This window comes from Lemur catta, chromosome 2 (assembly GCF_020740605.2).
Source record: "Lemur catta isolate mLemCat1 chromosome 2, mLemCat1.pri, whole genome shotgun sequence".
Classification (NCBI taxonomy): Eukaryota; Metazoa; Chordata; class Mammalia; order Primates; family Lemuridae; genus Lemur; species Lemur catta.
In genome coordinates, this window is record NC_059129.1 from 62045593 (window position 1) to 62063847 (window position 18255).

At 35.7% G+C, this 18255-nt stretch overlaps 1 protein-coding gene across 1 annotated transcript in view; it reads left to right on the forward strand.

Moving 5' to 3' along the window:
* Positions 1-18255, forward strand: part of HCRTR2 (hypocretin receptor 2) — a 97516-nt gene that overhangs the window by 56695 nt on the left and 22566 nt on the right. Inside the window, exons 2-3 of the mRNA XM_045542224.1 lie at positions 10071-10249; positions 16311-16554. Of these exons, the coding sequence (XP_045398180.1) occupies positions 10071-10249; positions 16311-16554 (423 nt within the window). The remainder of the gene's footprint in view (positions 1-10070; positions 10250-16310; positions 16555-18255) is intronic.

Consider the following 18255-nt stretch of genomic DNA (forward strand, 5'->3'; position numbering starts at 1 on the left):
ATTAATCCAATCATTTCAACATTTCTGGGAGATTAGTTATTTTTAATTTTCTTTTATTTCTCTATAGATTTTTAGCCTTGTAGGGCCTTCTTGTATGCCTATAGAATTTTTGTTAAATGAGTGACATTTTGTGTGAAAAAATTGTAGAAATTATTTGATGCTCTAGATAATGTTATATTTCTTCATAGAAAATTTGCTTTTGCTTTCGCCAGCACTTAGTGTTTGCACAGATAACTATCCAGTCACTCAGTGGAGGCATTTGAAGCTGGCTTTCATTCTTTAGGAGAGCCTCAGGTTCACTCCTGTTAGAGTCATATCTTGGAGTTGCAGCTGAGAGACAGGGTTGTTTACCTGCTTAATAAGCCTTGAACTCTAATTATTGTCCTCTTTTCAGTTAGTCTACTAAAGTTCCTGCTCAACTTCTCATATTCTCAGCTCCACGTGCTCTTTCTTCTATTCTGTTTTTAGCTACTGCTTGCAAGTTGCCAAAATCCTTGGGAAGAAAGAGGTGCTAAATGCCAGAAGATCTCTCCTTTCTCATTTTCTCCAAGATATTAGCCCTTCAAGAGCTTGCTGCCTTGGTAGCTTTCCAATGTCTTAACGAGATGTATAACCCTTCTGGTTGCTTTAGGTGGGGAGTTTGTTCTGCAAACTTATCTGCCATTACCAGAAATATAAGCTCTTTTGTAATAGTAAAAAATATATACTCTTTAGTACCATAACATTTAGTACTTCAGAGAACAATTGGCACTTGTTGGATATATCCCAAGCAGGAATACGTAGTTAACATTGCAGAGTTTTCTGAAGATGGCTTAAGTCTGTCCCTTTTTACTCTAATTCTATCACTGGTTGATCTTATGCACTCAACTGGCTTTAATCACTATCTCTACTCTGATGAATCTGAAAGATTTACTTGTAAATAAAATATATCTCCTGAAATACAGACTCATAAATCCTAATGCTAACTGGATATTGATACTAGGATAATTCACAAGTGCTTCAAACTCACATATACAAAATTGAATTCCCCATCTTCTATCCCAAATAAAGCCACCTCATTCTCCTGTATGTCCTAGCTTGGTGAACATCATGATGTTCTCCCCAGCTTTCAGGCAATACATCTGGCAATTATCCTCAGTTCTTCTCACTCCCTTATTCTCATATCTAATTCCTCACCAAGGCCTCATATTGCCAACCTTATTATTATTTTTTTAATTCATTCATTTTCCCATATTCTTTGTCACCACCTAACTTCCTTAGAACTTACTTAAAATTTGATTAGCCCTCCTGCTTCCAGTTTAAAGACATACATATAATTTACACATATTCCCCCTAAGTCATCTTTGAAAAACAAAAACAGGGTGTTGTCATTCACTTGCTTAAAATCCCTTGGTAATTCCCCATAGTCTGCAAGACAATGCTCAAGTGGTTTTTCTCTCTCTCTCTCTCTCTCTCTCTCACACACACACACACACACACACACATGTATATATAAAATACACACATATATATACATACGTATATATATATATATATACACACACACACATTTCATGATTCACATTGAGTTTACAGGAAAGATGGAACATCTAAAAGATAAAAACAAATTATATTTAGAAATTCTGGTATGGAAAGTAAGAGCGAGCCAAGAACTAGAGTTACAACTTTGGGTTATAATTTTGAGTTAGTCTCTCAGAGGGGAGAATTGAAGTTGATGAGAGTTAATAACAAGTAAGGAAAAAGCATGAAAGAAAAAAGACAAGAGGATTAACGATGTATTAATATATATGAAGAAAGAGAGAAAGCATTTCTACAACAGAGACCTCCAAAATAAGTTATCTGCAGTCAGTAAAAACAGGAGTCAACCTTCACGGGGAGGATAGTTGCTTGTGTGTGCTAGTTAGTGCACGGGGGTCAAACGTGAGAACTGGCTATATGACCCTGAGGAGCTCTGAGGACAGGATAAAAATGCAAGTGCAATTGTGAGAGGCTGCATAGGGGACAGGAACTTATTATAATGACTTATCTACAAAGAGTAAAAGATATGCATAACCAAGAAGCTGATATTTCCTCTAAAACAAATTTTGTTGAATTGGAAGTAAAACTACTATATATAGCCATTAACAGAACTGCAGATGCTAAGACCATGGCACCTTCCTTCCTCCTAGCCTTCTCCTCAAGCCAACCTTAAAGGCCTGTGAATACCAGTTAGTAACAGTTTTGTTCTCTGGCAGTTCCTGTGCAGAAAGCTTGGTGCCAGTTTGTGGTTGAGCCGCTCCCTGGGAGGAACCATGCCACTCAGAGACAGCTGATAAGTCAAGCCTATTTTCCACTTTCTTCATTGTACTTTTCCTCTCTGAAGAATTTGATAGAGATGATAACCTACAGGAATCAGTTTTATAACATTCCTCGACACATTTGCTCCCTGCACATTTGTGTGTATAAAGATAATGTTGTCCTTAACCTCTTCCTAAATTATTAATTGTGGTATCTTAATTATTCCCCACTCTGCCTCACTGTTATCCACACTACAGTGATACCATTGGTCTTCAGGAGAATTTTATCAACTTTAACATAATAAGCAGGTGCCAATAAGAAAATATTTGTCTAATTATAGACTTTCATATTCTCTTGAGGAAATAGAAAATGCACATTTTAAACATATTGCAGCTTGTGCATGTATAGTAACTGGTTTTTAGAAGTCTCCTTTCTATTCACATTAGATAACCTTTTGGCCGTGGCAAATTTCATAACACAGATACACTTCTAACCAGTGTCCCATCTGTCAGCCTTGTAGAAAAAGAAGTGGCACGTTTGCATGCCGTTCTCCTGAGACAGATTTATAGACAACTTTGCCAAGGTGTGTAGGTGGAGAAAGGGAGATTGAGACAGGCATGTTGCCCCAGGAAGATAAGGAGGTAAAACTAACAATAGAAAGAAGGAGGTCCAATGCAGTAGTAGTGGGGTGGAGTGAAGATGAGGAAAAAGACTGCATGGAGAATTCATTTTACCTTTTAAGGACAATACTGATGTTCAACTTCCCAGCTTTTTAAATCCATATCTCATAATGATTCACGATGACTCCATTCCATGACCTGTCTCAAGATAGATTCTTTACAGGAGTTAAATATAGGTGATCATTCATGAATATTCAGTTACCTTTTTTTTTCTGTTATTCATTTAGAAAAAGTGTTTTAGTTCTCTTTGACTCATTCATTCATTTGTATTTATTTAAAAGAGGTTGGCCATTGTCTTCTTTCTTAGGCAATATTTTTTCTCTAGAAAATTCAACTTGTAACAGATCTATTCATTTCTACATTATAAATAATATTACAATTAATTTAATGTTTAAAACTCATCCTGAAGTGACAAGGTAAGCAGTTTCAAAGGCTTTCACTGACACTTTGTGGTAAAGGGTGGAACTACAGTGTTTTTTGGATAAGCTGTTTCCTGAAATGTTTATTATTTTATATGTGTGTAATATAACAAAAAACAATCAAGAAATTATTGTCATATATACGTAAATAGATATGCAAATTAAATAAACAACAATCAAGAAATTGCAAAAGGTTTTATTAAGATAGTATCTAAACTACGTTATCCCAACTTACTACAAATAATATTTTCATTCCACAAATAATTAAAATTATATATAAAGATTACATGGTTGCAGTGTTGAACACGGCATTAATATATTGGAACTACAGTATTTTTGAAAATTTTTGTTTTGTTTCACTATTTTAGCTGTTCATGGGTTTAAAAATGTATTCATAAAATGTGTCATTAAGATTATCACTAGGCATTCTTATTCTGTTTTTAAGATTTTTGAAGAACATTATAATTGGTTCAAAAATCTTATTTTTCATTTTATACTCTCTCTTATCATGGCAAGTAATTTTTACAATTGTGACAAAATATACATAACATAAAATTTACCATCTTAATCACTTTTAAGTGTATAATTCAATGATACTAAGTATATTCCCATTATTGTGCAACCATCATCACCATCCATCTCTAGAACTTATTTTTAAACTGAGACTCTTTACCTGTTAAACATTAACACCTTCTTCCCTCCTCCTTTAATCCCTGGCAAAAACCATTCTACTTTCTGTCTCTCTGATTTTGATTGCTCTGGGTACCTCATATAAATGGAATCATATAATCATTGTCACTTTGTATCTGGCTTATTTCACTTAGCATAATGTCTATATCTTGTGTTAATGTTACTAAAATTAAATTAATTTTCAAATTTTTGAAATAAAATTGATATATTTAGTACAGACATTTTCAAGATGCTGAGTAATACACTAATTATATATCGGGCATAGTCACATCTCAATATTATAAGTTTTATAGTCAATTATTAGTTGGCATTTCAAGGCCCAAGTATATGTTTAATAAGAGACGCAATCTAATCTGTGCAGTCTGCATGTTCTCAATCAAGTTTTATCACCAGCAAACGAACAGTATATCATCTTAGTTTAAATACTTCTAAATGCAAATATTGGTTGGAGAAAGTGACTTTGTCCATATGTAATCTGATAGATATTAAAACAAAATCCAGTTGTTTATAAATGCAGGTTATAATGACAAAGTTCTTTTTAAAAATAATATTTTATTTTTCCATTTGAAAATCAGTTTAATCTTTGGTCCATACAATAACAGGCAAATCCGCCTGTAGCTCTGACTTGGGCGGGGCAAAGGCAATATATGTAACCTAAACATTTGTACCCCTGTAATAGTCTGAAACTAAAAATAAAAAGAAAAGAACTGCACCCCTAAGGCAGCTGTCAGTGGAATCAGCAAGACATTAGAATAAAATACATTAGTTATAAAAAATTAACAAGCAAATAGCTCAGGTCATTTCTAAAGACTATATTATTTTTAAAATATATTTGAAAAAGACATCTCTCTGCATTGAGCTGCAGATGTTCTGATGCAGCTTCAGCCACTTTCCATCTGTCTTGCAGAGAAAGTACAGGGACTATATATCATCCGATTCTTACAGACAAAGAGATGGTAAGCCAAATTATGGGGTGAAAGATAAAGGAGGAAAGGGATTTTTATCTTCTTGGCACCTCTGCATTCCGGAAATATCTATTTCAGTGAAGCCTGTGTTAGAGGTAGAATCTATATTCTTGCCTTCTGCTGTCTTCTTTCATCCTTATGTGCTCTTTATTCCTCATTTATTTCTGGTTAATGGAGGCAAGTTTCTAAATATAGAATAACTACAACTGGACTTTAATATTTGTGTATCATAGTCATTCCCAGAACTGATTTCAAATAGGACTTACCAAAGCTCATCAGAGAGTAGCATACTGTGAATCGAGAACCACAGCTTACTTATGTCCAAAAGAATGTTGACAAGCAGTTAAGTTCTCAGGGAAGGTCACAGATTTTATTCAAAAGGAATAAGGAAAGTAAATGCCTCATTCAGCCAGTGGGGTTGTTCTCCCCTTTTAAATAATTCACTCATGGGAGAAGGTTCCATACCAATAGCAGTGACAGACTGTAAGTTTATGAGCAAATCAATTCCGTAAATAGTTATTGCAAAGTATGTTCTTGGCGGCATTTTTATCGGGAGAAAAACTATAGAAACTAAGCAAAGGAAGGGAAAGAGAAAGGCCAGCTTACAACAATGAAGAGCCTTTGTGCCAGTAGAGAGATAAGAAAAAATACAAACTATCTGTAATAATTCACAATAATTTTACAATGTGGTTCGTGGTCATGAAATGTACAAAGAGTGATACGGTTTCAAAGAAGAAAGAAGCCCTGTTGAATTAGGCTAATTAGGAGATATGTTTTGAGCAGAAACTTTTCTGTTTGGTTGGTTTTGGATAGTTTGGGGCAGGATTCAGTTAGTGAAAGAGGGATTGGAATGGAATATGGGCATTTCCAGATGGTTGAATGGCATAGCAATGGCCTGAGCATGGAATATGTTTAATACACAGTGAGATATCCTGGTGCTCCAACTATTTTATAGGGAACATTGCAAGATAGACGGAGAAAGTTCAATTAGAACCCAATGGTAGAATGGCCATTTGAGGATTTTGTGCTTAGTCCAGGAAAAAAGAGAGCTCTAGTTGTTGAAATGGAATAATTAATAAAACTAGAACAAATAGCATTAACAGATAAAATACGTAGAAGTAAACACAAGAACAGGGCAGGGGAAACTATTAGGAGGTCACCGCAATACTCTAACTAATGGTTACCGACAACGTGACATTGGGTATTTGCAATATGAATAGAAAGAATGTGAAACAGGGAGGAGATATTTTGGGGATTTCAAGCATGGGCCATTGGGGAGAAAATGCAAAGATATTACACTTCAGGGAAATATAAAGTCCAGGGTGAGTTTATAGGAAAAGGTAATATTAAATTGTATAAATTTGGTGTGTTATCAGGAAAAGATGACATTTACTTTGTGCCTTTAGGACTTTGGGAGAGAAAATGAACAAATGGACTTGTTTAATCACAGATTTTAGGAGATATGCACCTGGAGGTGTGTGTGCAGTTCTGGATGGCTCACTTATATATGGGGCACTCTGTATTCTGGAAGGTGGTCACAGTCAAGAGACCAGGGTGATGAGAGGCAAAAGCCCGCTGTTGTATAGGAAGGGTTTGGTGATGTTTATCCCAAAGAATCAAAGCCTTAGGAAATGGACATAACCACAGTCTTTAAATATTTCAATGGACATAATGTGAACATCATATTAAGATATTTTAAAATGGCACCATAATATTATTTAACATAAAGTCCAAATTCAACTTTCTCCCATTGTCCTAATAGTGCTCTTTATAGAGTTCTTTTTTCTTTTTCTTTTTTCTCTCTGGGATTCAAAGATAAAGATTTAATCTAACATCTACAAAAGGGAACCAATTTCTAGTAATTGGATATGCTTATGACCCCCCAAAGTGTGACTTGGCTGTTAAGAAAGCTTACATCTCAAACTGTCTTTAATAGAGAGATAGTAACCAAGGCAGTCATTCTGTTCTGTGCTCCTCTGGGTCGATTGCACCTGCAGACATGTGTGGAGTTACAGATAGCTCATTTAGAGCCATTACTGATAATCTGAAGTATGTTCAGAATAAAGAAACCAGGGTGATGAGGGATGCAAATTCCTACAGTTGCAGGTGCAGGTTCTGAAGATCTTTAGCCTGGAGAAGCAAAGGCTAAAGGGATTGGCATAGCTGTGATCTTTAAATGTTGGAATAAGTATGGTTACGATTGAATTGTGTCCCTAAAAAAGATATATTGAAGTCCTAACCCCCATTACCTCAAAATATAACCTTATTTGGAAATGAGTTATTACAGAGATAATTTGTTAAGATGAAGTCATACTGCGGTAGGGTGGGCCTCTAATCCAACACAGCTGGTATCTTTGTAAGGTGATGGCCACGTGAAGGTAGAAACACAGTGGAATGCCTTGTGCTGATGAAGGCAGAGGTTGGAATTATGCAGCTGTAAACCAAAGAACACAAAGATTACTGGCAAACCACAAGAAGGTAGGAAGAGACAAAGAAGGATTTCCTTGCAGTTTCAGAGGGAGCATAATTCTGATGACACCTTGATTCCAGACTTCTAGACTCCAGAACAATAAGAAAATAAATTTCTATTGTTTTAAGACACCCAGGATATGGTATTTTGTTACAGCAGCCCTAAGAAACTAATACAGATGCAATGTAGGAAAACAGGTACAGTTTATTCCTTAAGTTTCAGGAAAGAATTAAGAGCTAGAAGCAGAAATGAAATAGAAGCGATTTCAACCTTACATGAACAAGAACTTGCTAGTAGTTAAAAGCACAACAAAATGATCTTATGGGCTCCAGCAGGTCATGAATTTCCTACTATTAATATTATAAATGTTCAGATGGGAGGGATCAGGGATGTTGCAGAGGTGATTATTCATGCATCAGATGGCAGGTTAGACTGGGTGATATCCAACTCAAAAATTCTATGATCCTATGTTAAAGCTCTGTCAAATAGAGGTTTGTGGTTTCCCCTTCATTTTCTGCTTCAATCAAAAGTATATAAGGATGGCCATAGTGTGGTGGTAGATTTAAATTCAAGCTCTAGTACTTGTTATTTTTTCTTAGGTATGTTCTTTAACCTCTCCTTAGTTCCTCATCTGTTAAACAGGGCTATTAATAGTACTCACTTCATAATGTTATTATGATTAAACTTATTAATAATTTAAAGTCCCTACAACAGGGCATGGCACATAGTAAGCACTAAAGAGGTGTTTTTGAACATATACTTGCTTTACCATAGGTTAGATACAACGTGTTAACACTGTCTTCTCACCACTGCCATTCCCCACATCCAAAGTAAGGAGAGTTGAAAGTCAAACTAAAGCTAATTGCATTTTTTTAAAGTTCTGTGGGTTTTCTTTTTTCCTAGATCCAAGATTGCATCATTTGGGCCATTTGTTGGCCAAGTACCAGAAATATAATATTTTTGCCAATTTTCTCATAACAAACTGTGATGATGTGTTCATCAACTGCTAGGAGGAGTGTGTGTGTGTGTGTGTGTGTGTGTGTGTGTGTGTGTGTGTCTCTGTGAATATGTGTGTATCTGTATTTCAAGAGTTTATGGGAAATAAATCATTCAACAACATCATTTTCAAATAATAAAGACCATAGCTTACTCTAGTTAAGGCTCACCTGAGTTTTTGGGTATTAATGTGCTGGAGTTAGGAGAAGATGTGAAGTTTTCAAAATTAAATCCTCAGAAATCTAGGTCTTTTGTTAAATTTACATCTGTTGATAGCTGACAGCCAATTTCAGCTTCAGAAATAGTAAAATCATTTTCCAAATGATTTTAATATGCAACTATTAATACATGGTACATAATTGCCAAAAAGAAATCCTCATCCTGTGACTTAAATTTAATAAAGTGTACTTTTATTTATTCGCTGTATAAGGTTACTCATCACTGCATCATTTGAGTGCACAGGTGACAGCTCTATCAGTTTAATGATATCCCAAACAAATTCTGTTACTTTCAATAAAGCAAACCCACCAACCGATGTGGGTGGCAGTACATACTTCTATACAATTCCAGAGCCAGCGATTATGTAACCTTTGTATACACCAGGCAGGGAGAGGGCAGAGAATGGAGGGAGTGTGTGTTCTTTCAGTAAAGAGCAAGTGAATGAGATAGCACAGCTTTTAAACTGGGGATATCCTACAAGGCACTCATGAAGCATGGCTGTGAAAGTACTGTAAAGAATGTTTGATTTGAGGATGATGTTTAGAAGACATCAGGGTAATAGAAAGAAAAGGGAATTGGATATCTAGAATTTATAGGTACTTTATCTCCCTCATTTTCACTGAAGAAAGCAACTCGTGTGGTGAAAAGACCAGCTTTCCTCTTGGAGCTAAATCCCAGTTGTAACTGTAGTTTTTTACTTTGTGAGCCATGTGTCCTCTTAGACAATTTCCATGAATTTCCTGTGTCTCAGTTACCTCATGTATAAAACATAATGACGTCTTCCCTTAAGATTGTTGTCAAGATTAAACAGTGTAAGTCTATGAACCATCTAGCTCAGTATTTGGCAATAGTAGGAGCTGAATAATTGTTGGCTCATGTTTTTTAAAAGTTCCAAATGCAGAGTCTGGGAGGAGATTTGGGTCAAGGTCATGGATGAGGCAAACACCACAGTTCATTGAAAATTGCTAGCTCCTAATTCATCTCAGCTCAGCAACTATTTCCAGAGGTTCTACTACATACTGTGTTTGGAGGGAATAGAAAGATGAATCAAGGATCATTCTTTAATTTCTGGGACTTGCAATTCAAGATCAAGTAAAAATAAACACGACTTTTTGATCCCCTGGGAAATAAATGTCTTGCAAGATAAATAAACTGATTTTAAGCATGTATTCAAAAATTCAGCAGTCACACAGATCGACTCATTCAATGAAAATACAGCACAGCCTTAAATTATCTTTCCTTTTCTATATATATGTATAGACTTTACAGGTGTATTAATTAGCCTGACAGTGTTTCCTCAATAGTAACTTTTTTCTTTGTTTAGTTACTATTTCTTTTTTTTCCCCCAAATTAGTTTGTGTGGCAGTGTGGAAGAACCACCACATGAGGACGGTAACCAACTACTTCATAGTCAATCTTTCTCTAGCTGATGTGCTTGTGACCATCACCTGCCTTCCAGCCACCTTGGTTGTGGATATCACTGAGACCTGGTTTTTCGGACAGTCCCTCTGCAAAGTGATTCCTTATTTACAGGTAATTATTTTACACACCATTTTGGTTCAAACACAGAAGCTGCTATAAAAAAGTTTTCAATCACAAGCATGGCCCTACAGTAAATTAACTAATGAATTTAAAAAATGTAATTATCTAAGGAGTTGTCAAGCTTAAGGAAAATAATGCTTGAGACTTTCTGTGGCAACAAGTTAAGTTCTGCATAAAAATATAGTGACAAAACCAGCTCCTTAGATGCTGGGCAAACATTTTACCTAATTTCCCTAATTTCCCCTTTGTTAAATAAGAAACTCGAACCAATTAATTATTGAGCCTCTCTTAGTCCAAATAATCGAGGGTATCTGTTTTTAGAAGTAGTTTCATTTCATGCTGAGGAATTAAGAGCTACTTGATCAAAGCAGTACAGAGAACAGGTTTTAATGTAGGTTCTAAATCAACTACCAGGTTTGGAATCTCTGTTCTGCCATTTACTGATTATACCCTGATTATACATAAACTCCTTGTGATTCACTTGTTTAAAAAGGATAGTAATTTTAATGAGATCTATCTCATACGGTTGTTGTGACAGTTTTCTTAGATAATTTATATAAATCACTTGGCATAGTAATTACCCTCTGGAAGATGATGATCTTATGAAAACATAGTATGCCCTCAATAAACACCAGCTATCAGCATCAGTATCATCATTAGTAAATGTTTGATTGCTCAATAGTGAAAGCAGCTTTTTCATATTTAATTGTAATTAAGAACAAATATATGAGGCTGTCCAGGAAGTATCCAGCCTTTGTTAATACGTAATTTTCATATTACATGGCTGGATACTCTCTGGACTGCTCTCGTACTTTCAAAGAATAATTTTCTGATTGTTCTTATGGTTCTAAACTCTTAGGGAAAAAAGATTCCCAAGATAATTGCCACAGCTGCACTACCCAATGAGATGAAATCCTCTCAGGAATTAGACAGTGAATAAAATGGTGGTCACCCTCTCCTTGTCTTTCCATTGCCTTCCTTCATCCCAGTTCTTCTTCCATCCAGTCTCCCAGATGGTGATCACAATATCTGGAAGAATAGAAAATAGGTTCCCAATAACAAAAAGGTGTAGGAGGCCAGCTACAAATAGTCCATTACTAGAAATTATCGAACTATTTATAAGGCTTTTGGAACTGAAATGTTACAAAGGGATCTTTAGCTCAATCTTCAATTACTTTTATAAAGAGAGGTGATCATTTTTTAAGGTTATAGAGTAGTAAGTGGAAAATACCATAGAAGTTATAAGCTCCATGTATACAGTGTGTTTAATTTTAACACGGGGTTAGGTCAGCCTACTGAAAACCATGAACAGATCACAAAAACGAATTGTAGCAAAACTTTTTGAAAGAAATAGCACATGGAACAACAGAGGAAAATATCCTCTTAGTACAAGAATCAGTAAGAAATAGATGGCTCTGGTGATGTTTGCATAGAGGCACTGGGAAAGTAATAAATAGCAGAGAATTCAATATTTCATCATCTTTGTGGTAATTCCAGCAAGCTTTCTATTTCTTTTGGTTTTAATAATTACTCAGGAGAATAATCTGAGGATTCGCTTAAGTTTCAGGATGGTTTTAGTTGCCAAGAATCTTTAACTGGCTGAGAATGTTCCATGCTGTCTCTATGAACCATATGATTCCAGGTGGGGAGTGGGGTGATGGGAGAGTGGGGCAGCACCTTGTGGCAGGTGCAGTCAGGTTCTAATGCACAGTGATAGCTTTCTGGACAGCAGGTATTCTAGAGTCTCCTATGAGCACTCAGGGACAGACAGGAAGCAGCGTGTAACCAGTGAGTGATGCAGGGCCTGTGTCTCTCTTAAAGTCACTGACAATACTCTTTCACACAGACAACATGTTAACAAGTCTATGGTTCAAGGAACATCCTCCTCTCCTGACAGATTCTCTCTGCTTCTCTGTAAACAGTGTCCAGTCTAATCAATTCCTCAGTTGACCTTAGTCTCCATCAGGCAAAGAGGAAACAACTGAATAACCACAAGATGGAAAAGACCAGGTCTACTCATTACTTCATTCAACATTGCTTCTTGATAGAAAGGTGTAAATGCACAAAGAGATGGATGCACTGGTAAAACTAGTATCTCCAAATTCTCAATATTTATTGCCTCTTTTTCATAAATTTTTCCCAAATGCCAATGGGCAATAAGCCTGTCATTTAAATTTGAGTACTTTTCCCCTCTAGTTATGATATTCTGAAACTAATAACTTTTATTCTTGATATGGTATTTATGTCTTTCTGAATATTTTAAAACATATTATGTAATGATTAATGATATTTTAAGGTTATATGGTTGCATTTAAGATTCTTTGGGCATTTACTAATTTACTATGATTTATATAGTCTTTTTCTTCTAAATAAAATACAACCTTTTGATTTATGAATGATAGACTGTAACACTTTGGCAAATGCTCAAAAATCTTTAAAATCTCACAAATGTAATAAAACTCAGCTGAGTAATTGAAATGACCCTGTTGTATCTTTAATAATTCTATAAGAGCAGTGACATTTAATAGGCTATTTGCTGAATAATTATCATATATTCCACTTCTCTTTTAACAATGACAGGAGCAGTGACTCCTCTTAAGAGTGATAAAAAAAAAAAAACCGGCTGAAGAATGCCTGCAAACGAAATGCCAAGAAAAGAACAAAAGCCAAGTGAGATATGGGTGGTAGGTGGTGGGTGCTGGTGGTTAGATAAATTCTCTCACTCTCTCAGTCATACCTTACCACCGTTCAATCTGTTAGTGCCTGTCATTCAAATCTGTGATTTGGCAAAATTTCTACTTCTGTTTGTCATGGAAATTTAAAATCTTTTTGGCATATCTATATGACAGTATAAAATAGGCCCCTTCTCTACCAAAGGAAATTCCCAGATAGTAACCTGTGCATAGGATGACCATAGTCTAGGCGAAAGGCCAAGTACCTGAAAGCAAAAGAAAGTTCTCATGATCTCACTCCATTTCCTTTATGATATTCATAATTCACACTAGATTAATTTCTCAAATGACTTACTATCAGATTGATATGGGCTAACATCAGAATCTAAATGAAAAAGGCACCCAGAAGTGCACTCTTAGACGTGAAAAGCAGTAACAAAACTCTCATTTATAATCACTTTGGATAAGATGCAATTTTATATCTCCCAAAAGAAAATCTCATAAATAGCATGTTAATTGTATACTAATGTGTCTTATGCACAAGCAAAAGTAGTTGAAACAGAGAATATTAAATCACTAATTGTCAAGGGTCCATTCAATGGAACAGTTCATTCTACTGTTAGATTAATCACACGAGAATATTCTCTCACTTTGCTATGTAACAGAGAGGGCACTGAGCACTACGTCACAGTTGGCACTGAATGTAAGTCTTTCAAGTGAACTTACATGAATTGATTGCCATTATCTAATAGTACTGAGAAATACCAAGAATGACATGCACGTTTGAACCACGCTTTCTCTTATCCCATTCATCCAGGTTGATTAGAATTCATGAATAATAAATCATAAGTTCTGATTAACACTTTATCCTTCTAATTGCTAGAGAGGATAAATATAGCCCTGGCCCAGGAGCTATGAAAAGTCTATTGTGCAAATCTAGACTGCCATAGTTCTTTTCCCAGGTTAGCAATGGTATTGAGGGGCCCTAGGTGTTTATGTTATTTGCAGAGAAGGAATGGAGGTGGTGGGGTGAGATTGGTTTAAGAAAGAGAGTTGAAGGCACTTTAAGGTAGCACCAAGGAATTTTCAAGAGTCACCAGCCAACCTAAACCCACTCTGATAGAGTTCAACCCTTTAAGATTATACTTAGAATGAAATTAACCTCCAAGAATTTAGCAAAGCTTAGGCTTTTACTTGTAATTTCTTTTAATATTCTTCCCTGAAAAGTGGTCTATTCCAACTAAAATCTAGAACTCCAGACTCAAGAATGGAAGAGAAAACTAATAGCATAATCATTATCTGTGCACAGGCTCATGCCTGTAACCCCAACACTTTAGGATGCCAAGGCAGGAGGATGACTTGAGGCCAGGAGCTTGAGAACAGCCTGTGCAACAAAGCAAGAGCTCATCTCTACGAAGAATTTAAAAAATCAGCTGGTATGTGCCTGTTGTCCCAGCTGCTCAGGAAGCTGAGGTGGGAGGATCTCTTGAGTCTCTTGAGCCCAGGAGCTTGAGGCCTCAGTGAGCTGTGATTGTGCCACTGCACTCCAGCCTAGTAACAGAGTGAGACCCCATCTCTTGAAAAAAAAGTATAACCAACATCATCATTATTATAATCATAATAAGTAATAGCAAACACATAGCATTTATATGCCAGCCCTATGCTAGACATTTTACATCTCAACTAACTCTCCCTACAATTCCATGGTTGGGTACTATTAATCATTCACATTTTACAGATGAGAAAACTGAGGAATAGAGAGGTTAAGTAACCTCCGCAAGATCACTCAGTAGGTGAGATAGGATTCACACCCAGGAATCCTGGCTGTAGAATTGATTCCAAGTATACTCTGCTGCTTCTCCCAGAAAGAATCAAAAGAATCAGAGGTGGTAAGAATCATATCCTGCTGATTTCCTTCATTTAGCAGAAACACACACACACACACACACACACACACACACACACACACATGCACACACATACATCTTAAGCCCAAAGTTATAAAGTGAGTGACCCAACATTGTGCAGCTGGCTGGTGGAAGTATAAGAACAGATCGATCATCCTGACACTTACCCAGAGACCTTTCTTCTATGCTACACCGATTCCTAGACCCCTTTTACTTATTTGTACCTGTAGTCAATGCATCAACAAGGAAGGTCCTGTTGTAAAAGAGAGATACATGCCCTTACCACATGTTATAAAATCAATGCAACCACGACAGAAAAATAGAGGAAGATGCCTGAAACACATCCATTATCTTATATTAAAGCTTACCATTATTAACTGATTCAAAAAATATTTATTAAGTATACAATGCACATCAAATTCTGTGCCAGGTATTGGGAACCCAGGTAACAGAAGCAGTCCTTCCCAACATAGAACTTTGTTCTAACAGAGAAAACAGACAATAAGTAAGCAAAGTAAGCAAAATAATTGACCATGAGATGAGTCCAGTGAAGAGAATAATTAGGAACCTGTAATAAAAAGTAAGAGAAACAAGAAGTATTCTCCTTTTTAAGGGGAAGGGAAATTGTAAGAGTGACAGCAGAATCAATGTTTCCTCCAGTAAAGGAGAGGACATGAGGCATAATTACATAAACTGATCAACATGGGGACACGTATGCTAAACATGCTTCTTTATTATTTACCTGAAGTGCCAAGTTAAAATACCATTTGTGGTATTGTTAATTGTATAGAAATTTGGACTGGGTAAATGTATCTGGATTTCTGGAGGTAAGTTGCTTATGCCAGTGAGCAAACCATAGTAAGGAGATCCACATACAAAATTCTCTTTTAAAATGACTCATTTCTTTCCTTGGGTGTAACCTGTTGGAAATGCACTAATGTACAAATAGCTTTTATTACTTGAAAGTATGAAGTGAGGTACCCTAAATTCAATCACATTTACTTAAATGAAATTTCAACAAAAGTATTATAAAATAATTTAAAAGACAGCGATGCCATATTATTCTCTATAAGCAAGAGTTTTCCAGTGTGGACTAAACATATGTGTTTTTTCCCCTCCATTTGAGGATGTGATTTCTCCTATCAGTGGAAAAGTTGCAAGACAAAATACTGATAATAATTATTCAAAGAATGCCATATTATAAATTAAAACATTTGCAGAAAAAAGAGTGCAAAGTTTTCATTGCATCTCTTTCATGTTTAACATGAAATATTCATTTTTTAAAATATATTTTTAGCATTTTTTTCTTTCTAACAAAATTGTTTGAAATAAAAAATATTTGCATGGGTCTTTTTTTCTTTTTGCAACTTTGAATTTATCTGTTGTGACTACCTTTCTCATATGGTAAATATATTGAATGATTCTTTTAACACCATGTGCCTCTCCATTTGTATGTTCTCGTTTTTCTCATAGACTGTATCAGTGTCTGTGTCCGTCCTCACATTGAGCTGTATTGCTTTGGATCGATGGTATGCGATCTGTCACCCTTTGATGTTTAAGAGCACAGCCAAGAGGGCACGGAACAGCATTGTCATCATCTGGATTGTCTCCTGCATCATAATGATTCCTCAAGCCATTGTCATGGAGTGCAGCACCATGCTACCCGGCTTAGCCAATAAAACTACTCTCTTTACAGTGTGTGACGAGCGCTGGGGTGGTAAGTACATTGCAATCTATGAGCTGACATTTATATTACAGCTGCAGACTGAAAACTGGATTAGCATAGCCATTGTGAATCTGGGTTTATATGTTTCATTAGTATCTGTTAATACGCTTTTGCAAAAGCATGAAAATCAAGTTGAAACCCAAAACAATTTCACAGAATAACTCTACCTATCTGAGTCCTTTGGAAATGCCATATGCACTATTTTCTAGTTTTCATATCTTTCAGATAGAAAATGAAAGGAGGAGCTTGTTCTACAATTCAGAGCCGGCTATGTTAGTGTTTCGCAAATTCTCTAAAACCGAACCCACTGCATAATTCAAATCCATGGGTGTACTCTGGAATGATAAGCATTTTATAAGATGGTTCAGCATAACATTGTGTAAAGTGTCAAATTCCCTAATGGGCTCTGGAAACAACTGGAATTTTTCATTTTAAACCCATGTCCTGGAACATGACTAAATATCAGTATGTGGACCTATGCTGTTCTCTGAGTCAAATTATCCAAATTTGCTTTCTCTATTCACAACATATTTAATTGATGAGTTTTATCACTGAGACAATTATTCTCTGATTTTAGAATTATATTGATTGTGAATCATTTCCGGTTTCCCATCTGTCATGTATGATAGTGAAATTTAAATAAGCCGAGGTTTGGAAGCCTTATGTTCCTTCAGTTAAAAACTCTCAGAGTCAGTCTTTGAGGTTTTTGTTGGAACACTTTTAACAATGGTTGGTGCTGGCACAAATCTGGGTACAGCAAAGAATGACAGGAAATAAAATAATCCTGTATTTGCATAGAATACACTAGTTCTAAAATATCACATTAAATCTGAGGAAAACTATCTAACCTCTTCTGGATAAGTATATTATAATGGCTTGTATTTAGGGAATTTAAACATTAGGGAAGCATTTGTTTATTAGAAAGATATGTACTTATGCTTATCAGACAGATATATCAAAAAAGTAGTACACCCCAGAGATTATTTATAAATATGATAGTCTCAAATACTGGAATCTTTGCCTATACGGTATTTTCTACGTTGGTGCTTTTATTCAAACACTGAAAGGAAAAAAAAAAAAGCCAGTCACTGAAAAATTAGGCATATGCTTTCACTACAGCAAGATAAAATTTAAGACAATGGGATTATTTTATAAGACATATAATAATTAAAATTTCACAATTTGCTGTATCTATTACCCCAAATATTAAATGTCTTTCCTTTATTGTGAGTTACTCTTCCTTTCTAACACTGCAGTTCTTTTGCTGTATTTTTCTCTGGATCACCTTCAGTTTTTCACAATTTTCCCCATTAATGGTGCAGACGAAAACAAAATAAATGGAACATTCCAAAATGGTAGGAATATTCCGTAAGTGTCTTATGTTCCATTTCTTTAATGCTCAAACATCATCTTGAGTACTTAGGATATACTAGGCATTATGCCAATCTGGAGAGAAATAGACTCTGGCTAACGGAGTACATTCTCTATAATAAGGCTGAAAGGCCAATAAACAAAGGTTCATAGTCTGAGTATTTTAATATACTTGTATACAAAGTACTAGGAACACAAATAAGAAAACAAACTCAGTTCTGGTCATTTGAACGAGAGTTTACCCAGGAGTTGCTAACATTTCAGCAAAGCATTAAAGATAAGTGGGAATTTTCTGTACAGAGAAGAGGGAAAAAGGTAGCC